At 37.9% G+C, this 19,222-nt stretch overlaps 1 protein-coding gene across 2 annotated transcripts; it reads right to left on the reverse strand.

Moving 5' to 3' along the window:
* Positions 1–2,436: 2,436 nt before the first annotated feature.
* Positions 2,437–15,787, reverse strand: LOC144451930 (interferon-induced GTP-binding protein Mx-like). Of its 2 annotated transcripts, XM_078142840.1 has the most exons (12): positions 15,458–15,787; positions 13,829–13,978; positions 13,110–13,264; positions 12,119–12,257; positions 11,277–11,475; positions 10,476–10,554; positions 9,959–10,081; positions 8,868–9,012; positions 6,484–7,653; positions 5,684–5,919; positions 4,688–4,987; positions 2,437–3,808 (listed from the first exon to the last, which is right to left on the reverse strand). In XM_078142840.1, the coding sequence occupies exons 1-12, from the start codon at positions 15,711–15,713 to the stop codon at positions 3,581–3,583; spliced, it is 3,180 nt and encodes a 1,059-aa protein (XP_077998966.1). In that variant the 5' UTR covers positions 15,714–15,787; the 3' UTR covers positions 2,437–3,580. The 2 variants fall into 2 exon arrangements, with proteins under 2 accessions (XP_077998966.1, XP_077998968.1); XM_078142842.1 differs by lacking the exon at positions 6,484–7,653 and having other exon boundaries at positions 15,458–15,770.
* Between the last annotated feature and the right edge of the window lie 3,435 nt (positions 15,788–19,222).

Genomic DNA, 19,222 nt, shown 5'->3' on the forward strand with positions numbered 1-19,222 from the left:
CAGTTATTGTTCTTTTTATTTAGTACTTCAGAGCAAGTGTGTGTGTTTGTGTGTGTGTGTGGGGGGGGGGGGCAGATGTCATTTTTTTGTTCATAATCGGCTCTGCAGTTGTCTTCACCGAAGGGAGGGTTATTTTTGTATTTCCCCCTATATCTGCAGTCTGCATGGGCTGGACAAACACACGCTTACCAGAAACATTTTTTTTTGGGGGGGGGGGGGGGGCGTAACTGTTATATTTTTAAAAAAAATGCAAACAACAGTATACGGTGTTCAATAATTTGGCATTCATTGTTGATATATCGTTTGGATAGTGGTGTAAATTACGAGTATTTCATTACTTCCGTGTTAGCTGGTATGTATTATAAATTTATATACGATCCTGGTCGTTACATTTCGATTCGAATTTTCATAACTCAATTTCGTAATTAATAAAAATAACTTTCATACCTAGTTACTAGCAATCGTCTGAGAAGAATGATTCAAAGCGTGATACTGTGCCAAATTGACTTGACTGGACGCTTCGATGATGAAGGTCGATAAATTTAACGTTAGTATCTGATTAGACTTGGAAGTCGAAGTTACTATGTATCACGACATGTATATCAAAACATCGCAACTACTTCATTAAGTATTGTTCCTGATAGCTTTGGACATGATACAATTTATAAATTGCTCGGAGTAAACTTGGAAAAAAAACATAGACAAAGTGGCAATATGTTTAAATGTGAGAAAGTTAGGAATCTACTGTTAAAAAAGAAGACAGTGAAGCGGTCAAATTAAAGGCAGTTGTTAGTGCAAGTTACAGAACAGACAATAACTGCGTACTTGGATTCTATCAAGTGATAATGCGATCTTTTCTTCCAGCAAAACACTTGCAACTTGCACTCGCTGAACACTTGTAGTTGCTGTCCTTTATCAGTTGGTGGACTAAACACTGAGTGGTATTAAAGCAATGCCAGAAGTAGCTTGACACAAAAAAAACCAAGACAATGGGGCATTAAAACTTCAAAAGTTAAAATATCTGATCGGTTTGATGATATGATATTTGTGAAGTATGCAACAAATGAAGATGGTGATAAAAATATTAAATACACAAAACGGAGACGTGATTATAATTACTTGCCATCAAGTGAACAAGTCAATCCAAAGTAAAAACATTTGGAACTGGGTGAGGACCTTAGAGGAAGGCAGAAGTTGTGGAGTGAGACAATTTTCAAGGTTAGTGAACACCACCATAGGTATTTATTACACCACACACTTTTCGTATTTTAGCATTATGATTACAGAAGGTCTCTTCTTCTTCCACTTTGGATTTACTAAATCCCAATTGGGGCAGAAAATGACTCGAATATGTATTAAGTCCAAATATCTTTACATGTAATAATATTTGGACTTTTAGTTGACAAGTGACACTTTTTTTTGAGGGAGTTTTAGTTTAAATTTCCCTTCACTGAAAGGAATGAGGTTTTCAATTCTTGGCAGCATATGGATGTCAATTATGTAATGGTTAACGAACGAGAGAAGGGTAGATATTGCACCAACTGAGTGTGTAGTGCAGCAGAGCACATGGCTGGTTCAATATTTGCACTATTAAAGATAACATTTCTTAGCCCAATACACAGCTGAATAGCACCATCAAAAAGATGAATCCTCACACTACTGAAAGTGTTGGGAAGATCATGATTTTGAATGGACAGCAAACACACCCGTGTGTGGTCACAAATTGGCCAATTGGGTTTGAGGATGTGTAAGCAAATTAGCAAGTCATTGCTAGCAAGAGACCAGTGATTGGCCAATGTATTTCAACCATCTGGCACTTGTGGAACAAGTGTTTCTGTCAGTTTGTCATTCCGGGATTTGATTTTGATGTGAGATGACAGTCATGCCGTAGGCACTATACGTTGTGGGGCGTTTGTAGATAGTAATCTAGTTTGGATTCTCCATGATTTCAGGAACACACAGGTGAGTAAATTTAATCCTCATGTCCTCTAAATGTTTACGTCACCTTCTGATTATTTTGTTTTTGTCCACGAGAAATTGTTCGCTCCATTTATCTGCTTTTCAAATTATCAAAACCTAAAATTACCAGCAAGATAGAGACATTTACCATTATTCTGACACTGTTGTTTGGGTGTACAGCCATATCGTATATATGACTGTCAGATCGATTCATAATGTACCCCAACTGTAGTGTTGTCATCAGTGATTTAAGAATGAAATGACATTTATACCTCAATGTCTAGTCTACAATACCGGCTTTACACGTCACACCATCTTCTGATCGCAAGGGGGCGGGCTTCCATATGCATCCAGTCCAACTGGGCGTGGAAACGAGTGAAAATAATAAGACTCCTGCACATGATTCTAATTGTATCTAGACTATTTTTTTTTAAAATATGCATAAGCTTATATGTAAATAAATCTCAGACAAATCAGTCAAATCATACCAGAAATTTTATTTTATAAGCAGTGTTTATGATTACACGTCGTTATAAATGTGATACAAGCAATTGTCAAAATAACCTTTAAGTTTGTATCAAAGGTTTGTATGAAGACCGTAAACAAAGCAGATGCTCTTCAAGTTTGTGTCTTTCTTGTCGACTACATAAGTTGGTAGAAATCTGTCATTCTCATCATTTCTGACTTGTCCAACAACTAAATTCCCCACTGTATGACATAAATTGAGATAAAAATTATGTTATGTATGACAAGAGTGAGATATATGTGTGCTATAATGAGGAAATAGTGATGATTTATACCGCTATAAAGAATGGAAAACATAGTTGTTTGGCGGAGCCCCAGAATTAAGTTCCGCTGGTGAAGTGAGCAAACCGCTGTATTAGGTCTAAGTGTTCTGAGGTGATGACGATTTGTGGCCATATATCTTTGACCTAGTGCCTGCAAGTGAAGTCTCCAAGAATAATTGCATTCTTTTTGGGTCCAAAATGTACCTCGTCAAATTCATTTCTTGAATAAATATTCTCATCAAACAGACATACTCTAGATCTCTAGGGAAACCGGTGTATTTCTCTTATCCTTTGACTTTCATTGTCAAAAACGATAAATTTACATGTACACCATTAATTACAAGTATATCAACAATCTCATAATAGGTACTTTGCATTCGCAATAAGTTTATGTCATGAGGGTAATAAGATACGGTATTGGTAGTTTTATTATTTTTGTTTTTATTTTCAAGATTTGATTTTAGAGAATTTAAACCTACTATCCCCACAACGATATTTCAATATTTCAATATCGGTTATTTATAAGCACACTATTATATACTTTGTGATATATTAACAATACTCATATTCGAATAAACAGATACATATTTTTCACTATATAGACAAGGTATAGAGGTAACAATTCTGTAGGGTTCAGATCTACCCATTGTACGATCTGATTTGTGTTTTCCGATTTGTTGTTCCGGCTAGTAATCGCCGCCTTCGCACATCTGACGCTGTATAATTGAACATCTCGTTCAAATCTCGCGCTTTTGAGTAGCCAATCAGGACAAACGTTACATTACCAGGTACGCACACTGAACTGTTAATAAATGAGGGTATTTTTTCAAGATTTATAAAGTAAACAAAGCCAGTTCCTTATTGGCTCTATCTAGACGCTCTCTTTTTGTTTCCAACGCCAAACGTCTTTCTTCGATAGCTGCATCTTCTCTCAAGAATTCATCAAAGTTCTTTTCTATCATGAATTTTGACATTTCTGTTTTGATTTCTTTGCCCAGTTCATGTAGTAAGTAGTAAGTAATAGTCATTGGAATGTCATCCATCAGTCGAGTGGTAGCAACCTGAAGAGAAAAATGCAAACATATATTAGTAATATTGCACACATTTCATGTCGTTGACACGGACCATTTTGATTAGCAAAAGGTGGGGAGGGGAGGGTAGGATACTCCCCAAAATACAGCTGGGACCTGCCACCAAGATTAACACTATTGCATTTCCTCCGCCCAAATATGCATGGGGTAGGGGTATGCACAGTATTTGAAGTTTGTGACACTGAGGGCGCTATACCGCGATGTCGTCTACGTCAGTTCCATTAGAATACTTTATACAAATTATAGTTCGTTTGAAATTAATCTATTATACATTAATGTGCGTACTTTCATTTGTCTCTTTGTGAGATAGCGACGTCTGTTGGGACCAAGAGATGATTAGATTTTGGGGGAGATCTCATTCCGGATCGTACTTTTTGTGAATTTAGTAAAGGCATGGAAAAATGAAAGCCAATTATTACATGTAAATAGCCATTGTTGTGGTCAGTAGTTTAATTAAATAGCAATTTATTTATATTTACACTTTTTCATAAGAACAAACTGTGGACGGTTGATTAATTGGATTGTTGATTACTGTAAACCGACTACTGTTTTTTTTCAATTTTTTTTTTAATGTAAAAAACAACCCGACTACTGTTTATTCATAACCACAAACTATGTCATTAAAAAATAAAAATGGCAGATTTTAAATCACAAGAACAAAATCTGAATGGAACACAAAGTCATTAATTATATTCCATTTTTAATTTTAAAAGACTTTTTTATTCATAAAGATAAATTGTACTATTTTTCATTAAACAATTCCAATTGGAGCTTATTAATATTGCATTTTCAAAGTTTTTTCGTCAGAAAAATGTACTATGTACGAAAACACCCGAATTGTTTACGTACCTTCAAGTAGACCTGCAAAGCTCTCAGTATTTTCCTGGCTTCGTAGTCTTCGTCGTAGCTGTAAGGACGATTTTCATTTTCTTCATCATCGCCTACGGTAGAATTGTTACTTCTGCCGCCAGGGGGCTCACTTGAAGATGATGAGGCACTACTCTGTGATGTCCTAGACTGTAACATCAGACTCTCTGTGTCCGCGTAAATTCTGTCTTGAGTCTGGATCATGTCTTCCATTTTGAATTTGATGTCGATAGCTTCTTTAGTTGCCTGAACAGCTTCTTGTTGTAAATCGCAAAATTTACTCTGAGAACGAAAACGAACGAGAAAGTCATATTTAGAAAATGATGAATTGAGAATTTATGAACAGTCTACAAACAGTATCTTCGTTCCGCACCGTAACATAGATTCATCAACTAGATATACTCGTTTATTCACTGAGACTAAAGGTCAATGGTCATTGGAGGTTCCGGAAGAGGTGATTTTGCTTGTTTACAAACATTACTTGTCGCATTGTGATCATTAACTCGTACCCACCACAAGTTCTGAATACTGAGCTGAAACTGGCTTATTTCCATGACACCTGAGGAAAAAGTCTGTCATAAACGAACCCCCCAAATTTCTGCTCAGAAGCAAAGTTTGTTTGAGCGTCTCTCTCTCTCTCTCTCTCTCTCTCTCTCTCTCTCTCTCTCTCTCTCTCTCTCTCTCTCTCTCTCTCTCTCTCTCTCTCTCTCTCTCTCTCTCTCTCTCTCTCTCTCTCTCTCTCTCTGTCTGTCTGCCTCTCTCTCTCTGTGTATGTATGTATGTGTGTGTGTGTGTATGTGTGTGTGTGTGTGTGTGTGTGTGTGTGTGTGTGTGTGTGTGTGTGTGTGTGTGTGTGTGTGTGTGTGTGTGTGTGTGTGTGTGTGTGTGAATCGTATCGGATGCTGCTGGCACTATATTTTAGCACTTGTCCTGTTGTGGATTATAATATCAGGTACTATAATTAATATATGCACGTACCATCACTGTAGTTTGTAACCTAGGGAACTGAATATAGGTGTCGGTGACTAGCTTCTGACCAATTCGTTCAACTTCAAAATTGACAGCCTGTAAGAGTCTCTCTGCTGGTGCGATGAATTCTTTGATAATTTGACGAATCAGATTCTCACAGATTGGTCTATCTTTGATGAACGGTGGCAGTTCTAAACCTTTCTGTTCACGAATTTCTTCTTTGATATCTGGAAGATGTTGGTCGCCTATGATGATCAAAAGAAAAGAGAATTTGAAATGTTTAATATATAAAAATGTGTGTGTATTAAAGTGAAAAAAGACCTAGTCTAGACTACTATAATAGTATACTATAATGATATTGATAATTTATTCTAAGAGACATACAAGATAACTTTAAAACAATTTTCAAAAACACGTCACAATTTGATTGCAATTCTTTGTGGGAAAGGGAGACGAAAAGTAGTTGTCTTGCAACTAGTCGAATCCGCCCCTTGTTTAGTTTAGAGGATATCCCTGGCTTTGGATCTGAAGATTTTTTTCTGCATAAAGCCATCATGGAGAGCCTCTAGAATATCCCCAGTTACAATCTTGTAAATTAATAAATCAGCAAAATTTTGGGCATGCGATCAATTTGATCCATTTGATTGGGCACATCTCTAGTCATCTTCCAATGGGAGTACCCCATCTCCTACCCAACCCTAACCGGATGTCCAAGGTACGAGTTTCTCTCTCTTTTGAACGTGTGAACTGAATTACTGGTAGTGAGACACGTTGCGTGTTAGAGCTGTGTGTGTTGCTATAGCCTATACCTTGAGTCGATGTTGGGGTAGCTTCAACTGCATCATCTGATGACGTTTGAATTGGTTCAGCTACACCACTGTTGCTGATTGAGTCATCAATGGAAGTTGTATCTGTACGACTTAAATCGGGACGAATAACTTCATCAATTGGCATCTCGCGTTTTGTTATTGCATCTGCCGCAACTATAGCGCCACCAACAGCACCGTCGATATATTCTTTTGGTTTCAAATCTACAGGTGACTTTTCGCCTTCCGTTGGCGAATAATACTCTTCATCAGAGCTCGAGTCATTGGATTTTACACTGCTAATACTCTGAGTGTCAAAAGGATATTTCTCAATGGTTTCTACTTTACGAGGTAGACTTGGCCAGTTGCTTTCAGGTCTCGTTCCAGTGAGTAGTTGTCCCGGAATCTGTTGGGGATGATGTTGTTGCGATCTTGTTTGATTAGGGCGTGTGAATTGAGATGGACTCCCAATTGAAGAATATCTCTCAGGTTGGAAGTTGTTCGAATTTGCCTGTGTTGATGGCGTTTTGTCTTTCCTTTTCCTTCCAAACTGGAAGAATTTGGATTTTCGAGCTGATTGTTGTGGTTCTTTAAAACCCGATAGATCATCGTCTACCATGTCCCAGTCAGTAGGTGATGGGGATCGCTGATTTGTACGAATCGCCGCTGGTGGCGCTTTTTGGTTGTGAGGTAGTGTGTGGGAACTTTTTGCTACCGGCACACTGGCTTTTCCTTGGGTCAAGTTAGGCGGAAGGGTATCAGCTCTCTGTTTGTGCTCGACTGTGTTAGGTTGAACATGTGGATTTCGAAACGTCCCGGACACTGCACAAGGCATTGATGAAATCGGATTCGGGAAGGACGGTTGGTTTTGGGTCATGTGTCGGTCACGTGTGTGTTCTTCTCGCTTGGGACTCGGAGCTTGAGAATATGGCATCGTAGGTTTTGAATCTTTCGGGAGTACTTTTTGAACTGATTCATTTTTCACAGCGTTCTTATTTTGTGATATCTCTTTCACTAAAGGTTTATTTGTATTCAAACTCTTCGAAGTCGTTTTTGACTTTTCAGTTGTCCTTCTAGCACCAGACGATCGCCCTCTATAACCAGGCGCCCCTGCCATTCCTCGGTTCGATTGATTCAGTGCCGTCCTATTTACATCAGTGACCGTTTGCCATTCTGCCGAAAGATTTAGAAGAAATAACGTGTCACTGCAAGGACTCACTATTCTCAATGGAACCATGAAAGGCAGGGGGTGCCACTTATATTTATAACTGATGAATCACACTTTAAAACGTACCGTTTCATGAGTAAAACAATGTAAGACAGAGAGAGGGTGTTTTGGGAATTTGGAAATTAGGTAAAAAGTGTGGAAGTATATAGAAAAAGGTATTTCGAATACACAGAAACCAAAGTTTGAATACACTATATGCATATACAATACTATATGTATATACAATGTATATACATTGTTCATCTATATATAAGTATTGAAGTTGTAGTACGTTCAAGTTCAAGGGCGATGGACCTGTCAAAGCTGGTGTTCTGCTCCAAAAATCATTAAAATATGAACTGGAAACAGATTGTCAAATATTGGAATGATGTGACGAACAGGTTCAATCACTGTTTTTTAAAACGATCCATTTGAAAAGTCCTACACCGTGTACTACGTATACGTAACATCTCAGAACTAAATTTAACATTGACCTTTGACCTATCGCACCAACCTATCATGGTTCCTCAGAGTTTATAACATTTTCAATGTTTTTTTTTTCATTTTAAGTATTCACTGCTCCATCTTAATTAAAGCTTACAATTGTTGTTTGTGAGTTGTATGTAGTGTTCTTATCAAATAATAACCAAATAGACTAAGAGGTTTTTGAAGAAGTCTAAATGATTTTAAATTATTTCTTGGCATTTTTAGTCAGCGGATACATGTATTCATTCCTAGCTCTTGTCTTGAAAATATGACAACATTACTCCGGATAGTCTAACATTATTTGGTAAAAAACATAACAAACTGTCTGATTCTCATTGCAAAATGTTCAAAAATTGTTTGCATTCATTTACATCTTTATTTGTGTGTTAATTTATCCAAAATATTCTCAAACTACAAAGATAAGTTTAGATCTAGATCTGGGACAAAATGAGCCTGGGAACTACTCGTGACATTTTTGGCCTGTTACTCTCATTCAAGTTGTGATAATGTGTTTATAGAACGTCAAGTTTCATTGGTATAATCATTCCCAACAATTTCTTTATTTTGGTTGTTTACTGACGTCGTATATTAAACTGTAAAATACGTCGTGCCGGTCCGACCTCAGCGGCCTTCTTTCGACAGGCTGACGACTGAGGGCGCACCGTCGCGACATGATCACTTGTAATACAAGTACCTGCTTGGAGAGATTCTAATTCATCGGCGAACTTCTCGTAATGTCTTTTAACGATGGTCTGCAGTCGTAAACTTCTGTCCCAGGTCGCACCTTTGTAAACACCGTCTGCTGCGTTATTGAAATCTTCAGGAAATCTGGCCAGTATCTGTCGAAATCAATCATTCCTTATTTATAAATGTAACAAATATTGATATAAGCCTACATAGGTTTGCATTCTGGCATAATTTGTTTTGACAGAAATTAAGTATTATATAAACCAAAATTGCAACTTAAATGAGAGGTAAAGTTGCCATGGCAATAATTTTTGGTTGGTATGGCAATTTATATAGCTAATATTTAACCGATCGGGATAATTAACTTTAATTTGAATGTTCTGGTGTATGCAACTTCACAATCTGATTAAAATCCGATGTGGTGAAAGCGGCTAGATGTCCTTATTTACCTCTATTCATCGTGTTGTGACGTTTGTTTTGTTCGGAGTGATCACCGCCTTCCCACGGCGATCACTCCGAACAAAACAAACGTCACAACACGATGAATAGAGGTAAATAAGGACATCTAGCCGCTTTCACCACATCGGATTTTAATCAGATTGGCAACTTCCATGGCACACAGTATGCGGAAGCAGATTATATGCTTTTTACTTTCAGCGACTACAAAAAAGCCAGGGGCCGGACATGGGTTGTAAGGGGAAAGTTTTCAGTACATGTGTTTGAAGAGTACTGTATCTGAAATAAGTTTATCCCAGTAGTGAACAATCAATGGTAGCTCCCATTTAATTAAAAAAATGTTTATAGGGATAAATACGGAAAGTATTGTACCGGATCGGAACAATCGTTTAATTATCCCGATTTTGAAAATTCCTGACTGATAAAAGGAAATCAGGGATGCACAATATAAACTGATGAGGAGATTTACCCTCTCCACAGTCTCTGTTGGTACACTATCGCCAAGTGCCGCCAAAACTGATTTTCATTTGAACTGTGTAATTATCTTAAGTTCTCAAGCTATGAAATTAATCTGCACATAAGTGAGAACTTAAAACATCCGATATGTGACTAGATATTGTGAAATGTCAAAGTTCAACTTACCCTGACGAGGAGATCTATCCTCTCTACAGTCTCTGTTGGTACACTATCGCCAAGTGCCGCCAACTCTTGATTCGTTTCTTCCAACTTTGTCTTTATACCACGCTGTAGTTGGGGAACTGATTTCTAAGGGGAAAATAATACAATTCTCAACAAAGTTACTTAGGATTTTTTGTACATTTTTCGCGATATCTTGACTTTTGATTGATTATTCATATCGCAAATTTAAACCTTTCATGATATCAATATGATTCCTAATAACTTGCTCCTTTTTCATTCGATCTGTCCCTCTTTTCTTCATATGTTTCGTCTTATTTTAATATGCATGTTTCAAATTTTTTGGGAACTTTTAAATCATCACAGCGCATCCGTGAGTATGGGTTATTGTTCCGATCAGTTTTGTCAATAGTACTGAACTTCGGAGATCTATTCCTGACTTTTCTCATCTTTTTATATAGGTCCTAAAAGTCTAGTAATGGACCTATCTCAACAACTTATTTGTTCATTTTTATTAACTTACTCTGATTTGTTCAACAAGTTCGGTGGTCAACCTGTTCGCTAACATCCTCGTACCAGCACACCTATCATGATACAGGACACTGGAAACAACAAAATATTATTGATTTTGATTTAAAAGGCAACAATTTGTGAGTGTATGGAGAGAGAGAGAGAGAGAGAGAGAGAGAGAGAGAGAGAGAGAGAGAGAGAGAGAGAGAGAGAGAGAGAGAGAGAGAGAGAGAGAGAGAGAGAGAGAGAGAGAGAGAGAGAGAGAGAGAGAGAGAGAGAGAGAGAGAGAGAGAGAGAGAGAGAGGGGGGGGGAGAGAGAGGGAGAGACAGACAGACAGACAGACAGACAGACAGACAGAGACAGAGAGAGAGACAGACAGACAGAGAGGCAGAGACAGAGAGAGACAGAGACAGATACAGAGACAGACATACAGAGAGAGACAGAGAAAGAGACAGAGACTGAGACAGAGAGAGAGACAGAGAGACAGAGACAGATACAGAGACAGACAGAGGGAGACAGAGAGAAAGAGAAAGACACAGAGCCAGAGACAGAGAGAAAGAGAGAGAGAGAGAGAGAGAGAGAGAGAGAGAGAGAGAGAGAGAGAGAGAGAGCGAGACAGAGACAGAGATAGAGATAGTATATTTATTCACAGACGAATGAATTAGAGTAGAATTCCTCCATTCACCAAACTTATCAATTTAGCAATGCATTCAATTGTGTGTTTCTAGCCTTCCTACATGCAGCTCCACTTACTGCCAACCAATGGCATTTAATTATACTACTTTATGGCATGCTAATAACGTTGTTACATACTTGTAAATTCTGTGTTCTTTGAAAAATCTATCCTCTTCATCCATAGCCTCGTCCAAGGGCTGCTTTGATTCCACCTTTTTCTGGCCTCGGCATTTTATCACTGTGTATCCTTTCTTCAAAGGGAGAACTTTGTTTTGTGCTACTTTGACAACATTTGATTCAGTGCCTGCGTCTACCAGGTCAGGTTTTGTCATTACACCTGTTGACAAAAAGTTCCACCATGATTTAGAAAGATCATATATAACCACATCTTTACACCCGACGAAAAGTCTGTGCAGACATACTGCAACACACAAGACAATATACAATGGGATATCCTGATTGGGATAACGTCTTGTAGATAAATGAACTTTGAATACTCTGGCACATGTAACTACAACATGGCATATGTAGAAACAGTGAGAGGATTTGGAAATGTGCTGAATATGAGTTTTAAATATTGTTCTATCTGTGACCTAATTTACCCAAATGTTGATATCTTAAAGTTGTAGAAAGTCAAAGGAAAGTGGTGCTCGTGTCCCCTACTACCTCGGTTGCTCATTGGTGTGACCAAGGTTTAAACGCGACTTTTCGTGTAGTTAAAATGTGACACAAAAATAGCATATAGTCCATACTAATTAACACCGATGTTTTAGGTCAGCATTTAAAATGCAAAGCCATGCTATGGCCTGGCTACGTATTGTGTCGCATGAAAGACTTAAATGTATGTAGAATATTTATTAGCCTAGGGACTAAAACTATCAGGTGTGACATACTGTCTCGATAGTCAAACGACGTCATCAAATCAGATAACCCTAGGCTAAGTATTTATGTATCAAAGACAACAAACAAGTAGTTCATACCTAAAGTCCGTGTTCCATTAGGGTCTACCTCCTGTGCTAGTTTTATGGCCTCTGTAGTTGCAATGTCCACATTACAGGGTATCACACACAGTATGATCGTCTCTTCCTTCGAAATGTACTTTCTGATGAGGGATTTGGTCTGCAGATTATTTATAAAACATATAAATATAAATACATTTCATACACACTCCAACTGTATTATATGATTGGGTATTGAGTATTCTGTCGCCATATAAAATGCTGACCATACTATGTATAAAGTAGGCGAGACGTAAACGAAAATTTTGGATCGTTTCCAAGAATTAATTAAAAAAAAAATCTGTGAGTAGTAATGTTCTTTTTTGATACAATGAACACAGTCCCTTAACATTCATTCTCGTATTTCTTTAATCTTTGAATTGGGTGAGCAAAATACAGATATCGGTTGTTTGTTTTGAATGACTGTGATTAGGGGTGGGTGAGGTGGGGCCAGCAGTTCATAGATGAATAGGCGAGTGCTAGAACAGTGAGAGGGTGTCTACGAGATATTTAAATCATCGTGGCGTAGTTCATGAAGGGTTTACTTTTTGTTTTTCATAATGAATGAATGAATGAATGAATGAATGAATGAATGAAAAACAATTTTAAAACAAAAAACCCAAATAATTAGGACACAAACAAACAAACACACAAATAAATAAACAAACAAATAAATAAATGAACAAACAAACAAACCCAAAGCAAGGCTCTGAGCGACATCAAGGACAGCATGAATTATGTTTTGTAGTCAGAAAATAAGTTCGTGAAAAATTAGTAATTTTATACAGTAAGTTCGACATGTGTAAGAAAGCTGTTTTTAAGTTGAAATAATCCCTGTCTGGCTTTGCATTGACTATAATTGAGCCTTTTCACGCGACCTCATTTACCTGTTGAACGTTTGAACCTCAATCTAGAGTAACGGAAATATTTGTAGAAGTAACGTGAAATGACTAATTCACGGTAGTTCACCTACCTTGTCACCAATATCACCAGGTTGACCATCCAAAGCAACCCTGGCTATACCAGGTAAATCAATCAATGTTAGATTAGGTACATACATTGATTCTACCTGAACGGTGATAAGACTGTCACTTATCCCTTTCGCAGAACCGGTGATGTCATTTTGAGCTGTAGAAAAAGAAAGCAGTGATACATTTGAGTCACATCTTAATTCTTGGTAGTGTTTCATTTTTTTATCCTAATTCCTGGAATGTTTCACTTTTGAACTTAGTTTTCTTGAACTGTTTCACTTTTGATGTTAATTCTTGGAATGTTTCACTTTTGATGTGAATTCCTGGAATATAGTATGCATCCTGCATAATATCGGCACTATATACAGACGGACTGATCCATTACAAATGATAGACGCACTGTGCTACAAATAGACTTTGGACAAGATTATTGAACTGGGGAGCATGCACAAGTCTCAGGGAAATGCACACAAAATAAACGAACACCTTTTTAATATTAATTGAGTACATCATGATTAAGTCTATGCCTTGAAATGGATTGGCATTGTGTAACTAGATGATAAAAAAATAAATTTAACTGAAAACATTTCAATTGGATGTTGAAGAAGGAAAACAAACAAAATCTAGTAAACTATAAAAAACGTGTTTCGTTAGTGACACTAATGCTCTGGCTTTAAGTTAAGAACTCCAAACTTCCATAAAAACAACTGTTTAATAGTACCTTTTTTAATTTCATCGCCAATATGTTCAGGATCATCGATATATCTATCAACTACATCTTTGGAGTGACTTGTGTAACGTATCCGACCACGCCAGTCGTTTTCATCGATGTTCTTCAGTCGAAGTTCTACCGGACAACGTGTAACTATCTCTGCAATGATGGTAAAAACAAACTGTTATACTTCCATTCTCTCAAGCCAGAGTATATATTTCCGCTTGGTGGCTCGACTTGTACAGTAGTAAGCTTACATTTGCCACAAAGGGGTGTGTGATTTTACGACAATGTTAAGGAATGATATCAGCAGTATTGTTACTCAGTAATTGCAACTTTTAGTGTGTCTAAAAAGACATATAACCTTTGCATGAAACGGTTCAATCGGTCCTAGTTAGCTAAGTCACGTGTATACCTTTATTACATTGTTAATCACCAATGGTACTGTCTCGTCACCACTGCCTACACTCACGTGACGTCTGTATATATAAACAATTGTTAAAGAGGTACGAACTACTAAATTTTTTTTGTCGTCGACCTAGTCTGAAAGGTCCAGGCTTTGGGTTGCATATGTAACCACTTGTAAACGAAAACAATGACTGGATCTTTCAGGCTAGTGTAGCCCATGACAAAGGTTTGATGAGCTGGCGATTATGCATGCATATTACAAAAAAAGTACTTCAAATAAGTCGAAAATGAAAACAAAACATGGATTCTAACATTACAAGGGTTTGGGTTTTCTCGAACACAGTAACAACAAAAAACAAAGTAGTTTTATTTGGGAGGCATACATGGTCTTTCACTTTGTCTTACGATTCACTATTCCGAGAAAAGACATCGTAATTTTACGTAATCGGCCTATTTATAGTGTCTAGCACCAGAATTTGTAGGTCACACAAAAACAAAATTGAAAATATGGCAACCATAACTCTTAAAACAGTGTCTCGCAAATAGTTATTTAAATTTCATAAAACGGGTAATTCCTTCTAGATAGTGACACATTTGTTAAGATCTAGCCATTAATATTTAATTCTTGTCAGTTTCACTTTCACTTTCTGAAATTAAACATGACGGGCTTCAAAGAAACCTTATTTGAAATATCTAGGCCTCGATAGATACTTAATGTTTCTGTCAAAAAGCCTTATTTGAAAACAAAATAAATTTTACTGGAAAATATAGAGCAATTATTTGCCTGAACGACAGAGTCGCGTGACAGTTGGGATCAGAGACATATATAGGTGGGAAAAACCCTACGCGGGGAAAACCCGAGCGCATTTGCGCATGGGTAGATATCTCGCCTTATGTTGACGAATAATACGATTTTAACATTTGTTTCCACCACAGGACATTATAATTGTTGGTACTCCGGGCTTAAGTGTTCACCCGGCGCGTTCACTGTTGGGCCCGGGTGTTCGGCCTACTTATTAATGTCAAAATGTTTTGCGTTTGACATGAAGTGCCCTCTTACGCGAACTATTATGATTTTGCAATTTGCAATTTTCTATTTACACTTAAATACTAGTATTTTCTTACATATTTGATTCATCTGCCCCGCCCTTCATGTTAAAAGTGCGCTCAACCACTTCTCCTTCAAGTTATATTGAAGTAAATAGAAATATTACATATGGAATTGCTTACCTGTTCCCCTGGGTAACTGCACACCAGATATAGCTTCTAGGACAGAACTCTTTCCGACGCTTTGGTCGCCGATAACCACTACAGCAGGTAGATCGATGTCTTTGTCCAGACCGATACGTCTTAATGAATCTACTAGATCAATGCATGGACGAATACGATCGTGGTATGCAGACGACAAATACGGCATCTTGGGATCAGAAGCCATCATGCCAAACTCGTCAGATTCAACAGAACTGGCGTGTCCTTTAGAAGTCATCGGTTATGTAGTCGATGTAAGGTGGGAAATGACGTGTTATAAAATGAACAAGTTCTAAAGAAACCCAGTTTATAAATATTGTGTACGGGACTTCCCCTATGACTCTGTCATCACATGACATAGACTTTCAAGCGGTTTGCTGAGTGTGCAAGGAACTCGCCTATACAATCAAGCTATATAGGGTGCTGGAATAAATTGTGCAGGGTAAAACGACTCCCACAGAAACTATTATAATTGTAACTGCAACGTCACAAGAAATCTTACATGACTCTTCTTTCCCTGTGACAAATGGTAGACTCAGTTGTCAAGGTAACGAGATGTGATTTTTTCGATGGAGCTAGGTAGGCCATGCGTCATGCATGTCGGGGACTTGAGAATTAATACTGTAATCATCACGCGCACTCACCTTTGTGATGTCTCATCGAAAGCCTCCTTGAAACTTTAAACTTCCCCAGTTATCAAAAGTGAGCGATGAGTCACTAGAGCTTGTTCATTTGCGTAAATTTTGATTTGTTGCAAATTTTCAAGCCTCAGACCTCTCGGGGCATTGAGCATGCAATGTGGTTCATTTATAACTTTAAACTCTTCGGAGTACGGCCGTAATATACAAGATGTCGGCCGTGAGTACAGACCTAATATTCAATTTTCGCACTACGATTAATGCTCAGCAGTGGTTATTTTATGGTTATACTAGTATACATATCTGACAGCTTCCGTGTTGTCGATTAAATTGATAAACATGGGAAACTTACGTCTCACCCGTTTCATTTCCTCTTTCGTCTGACATAAAAGTCAGAGTTACAGACCAGTGTGATAAACTGGTCAAAATATACCAGTTTAATTATTCATATTTCAAAGATGAAAATTCACGTCTAATGAATGTCAAGTTACCCGCTAATTTATAACAGACGACAGAGCAATTTATATGAAATTTGCAACTGCAATCCCAGGCACCTTGGATCATATTCACTCGGATATGTGACTTTAATCTAGGCTATAGAAAGACAAAATAAATTCACTATAAACCCCATCGTCGCAAACCACGGCCTGTTTTACGGCATAGTTCTTAACAAGCCTCCCTCCCATATTTCAAAATGTAGTGGTAGAAATAATAACTCTGGCTTGCGAGAACGGTAAAAACCCGAGACCCCGATGAATCACCAAACGCACTTTGACCTATGGCTATTGTGTGCATATTGAAATGTTTCTGGATAGCGAACTGTCACAACCATATTGACCTCATTACTTGGGACATTATCTGCTTTGCAGATGAAGTTTCCGTCCGTCAGGGTGGGCGTCCGTAGATAGCCCTATCTCAGTTTCAACAAAACGTGGAAAAAATATCAGGGTCAGTTAGTAATTTCCTAAATACTTTGAAGTTTTGGACATATAGGCATGTGTAATTAATAATGCAAGTAAATGTACAGCCACATTCTTCTGTTCAGAAACTGACCTTAAACATCAATCTTTAAGGTCACATAGTACTTTCTTTACCAAATACACTTGGAAGCTTTTTCTTTATGCTTTACTGTTTGTTTCGGAATGGCCAAGGTCCTTGGGAAAGATTTGAACCACGATTATGCCTCAGACAACTCAGCTGTATAATCAGGGACCTGGTAGGATAGAGGTTACAATGTGAATGCTTTAATCCCATGCACATATAAAGGCTTCTATGGATTGTATGCTCCCCAGGGAATTGAGGAAGTATAAAGGGCTGTTGTGCCGCTATAGATCCCGGGCATCCCAGGAGTAATAATTGTAAAGTGCTTTGAGCACAGAGTGGGAAAGCGCTATATAAAAACAACATTTTTTTATTACATTATTATTATATACATGTTAAAATTACATTGTTTTTCTTCTCTGATTGATTTGAAAGTTCCAACGCAATAACGATGAGAACTGGACTGAGCAACACCCACAGACTTTTAACATACTACTAGTATATTACGTGGTTGTTTAATTAAAAGTCTCGTAGCTACCGAAAATCTGATACACACAACTCGAACCATTTCAAAGAAAAACGGGAAGTACGGTTAAGTCCTGATAGTAAAAATAGTTTCGGAACCTAACAAAGTGGTAAAAGAAACCTAAAAACAAAAATTACCACCGACTGTGCCAAGGTCCACATATCTAGTCACAAGTTAGATAGTTCATGACCCCGCAATCTTAAAATGGAAAATCCCACCATGAGGAATCTCTGGTGTTAACCATTGATAACGATGAACATCCGACGTATTCAATATCGCAACCGGTCTAATAATTCAATGAACCCTTACAGGTTTCGGCGAGTACGTGCATGTCCTAAATTTGCGAATAATGGATATATGGATATACCGACAGAGAAATATGCACGCATGCTCAAACTATCAGAAGAGGCCGTTTTCCTGCATTGGCCAAACTGTTGACACTCATTTCGGGGTCATGCGTATAAACGAGTGGCCTCGGGGAGTAATGGTGTTGCGACGAGAAGAAGTGAGTCCACAACGGCAAATCCGGGTAACCGAGACGTGGGTCTGTTCCATTGGCGACATTGTGAGAATAGTGGAAGTAAATATATATTATACGTAAACATGACAGAAACCCTGAATCACGTACACGTGTATATCGATCTGCACAGTGACACATAGCACAGTGACACACATTCCAGCTGCAATGATATAGTTGCCCCACATCCACAGCACATTACACAGGAAAGCTGCAATCATATTTCAATTACTTAATTACCAAAAAGGTCGTCTACATGTAAATGACAACATTAATGTAGAGTGAACCGTGGAAATAAACCCTTTGAATGTTTGCTGTTACTTTGTTAATGACAATTCCAACCTACTTTCAGTTATTAAAAAAAAAGATCTGGGGTCACCATACATATTTTTCAAATAGAGGTCAAATGATATAAAAGTGTAGTCATTTTAGAGAAGGGTTGTAATTCTACGGGTGAACCATTCACTGAATTGCAACAGTGAGTCAGTGAGAAGGGTTGTAATTCTGTGGTTTGGCCATTCACCGAGTTGTAACAGTTCAGTGAGAAGGGTTGTAATTCTATGGTTGGACCATTGACTGAGTGTTAACAGTTCCACGAGAAGGGTTGTAATTATGTGGTTTGGCCATTCACCGAGTTGTAACAGTTCAGTGAAAAGGGTTGTAATTCTATGGTTGGACCATTGACTGAGTGTTAACAGTTCCACGAGAAGGGTTGTAATTCTGTGGTTAGACCATTCACCGAGTTGTAACAGTTCAGTGAAAAGGGTTGTAATTCTGTGGTTAGCCCATTGACTGAGTTGTAACAGTCCATTGAGAAGGGTTGTAATTCTGTGGTCGGACCATTGACTCGTAACAGTTCACTGAGAAGGGTTGTAATACGTATTAAACAGCTCATTGAAAAGGGTAAACAATCAGGGCATATACTGATTCAAAGTGCTTACCTACACGATCGCTAATTTGAGTACTGAAGGTTTTTTTAAGCTGTATATTTTGTGAGGCTACTACATGGTCATTAAAAGCAGTAC

Source organism: Glandiceps talaboti, chromosome 22, assembly GCF_964340395.1.
Source record: "Glandiceps talaboti chromosome 22, keGlaTala1.1, whole genome shotgun sequence".
Taxonomy (NCBI): Eukaryota; Metazoa; Hemichordata; class Enteropneusta; family Spengelidae; genus Glandiceps; species Glandiceps talaboti.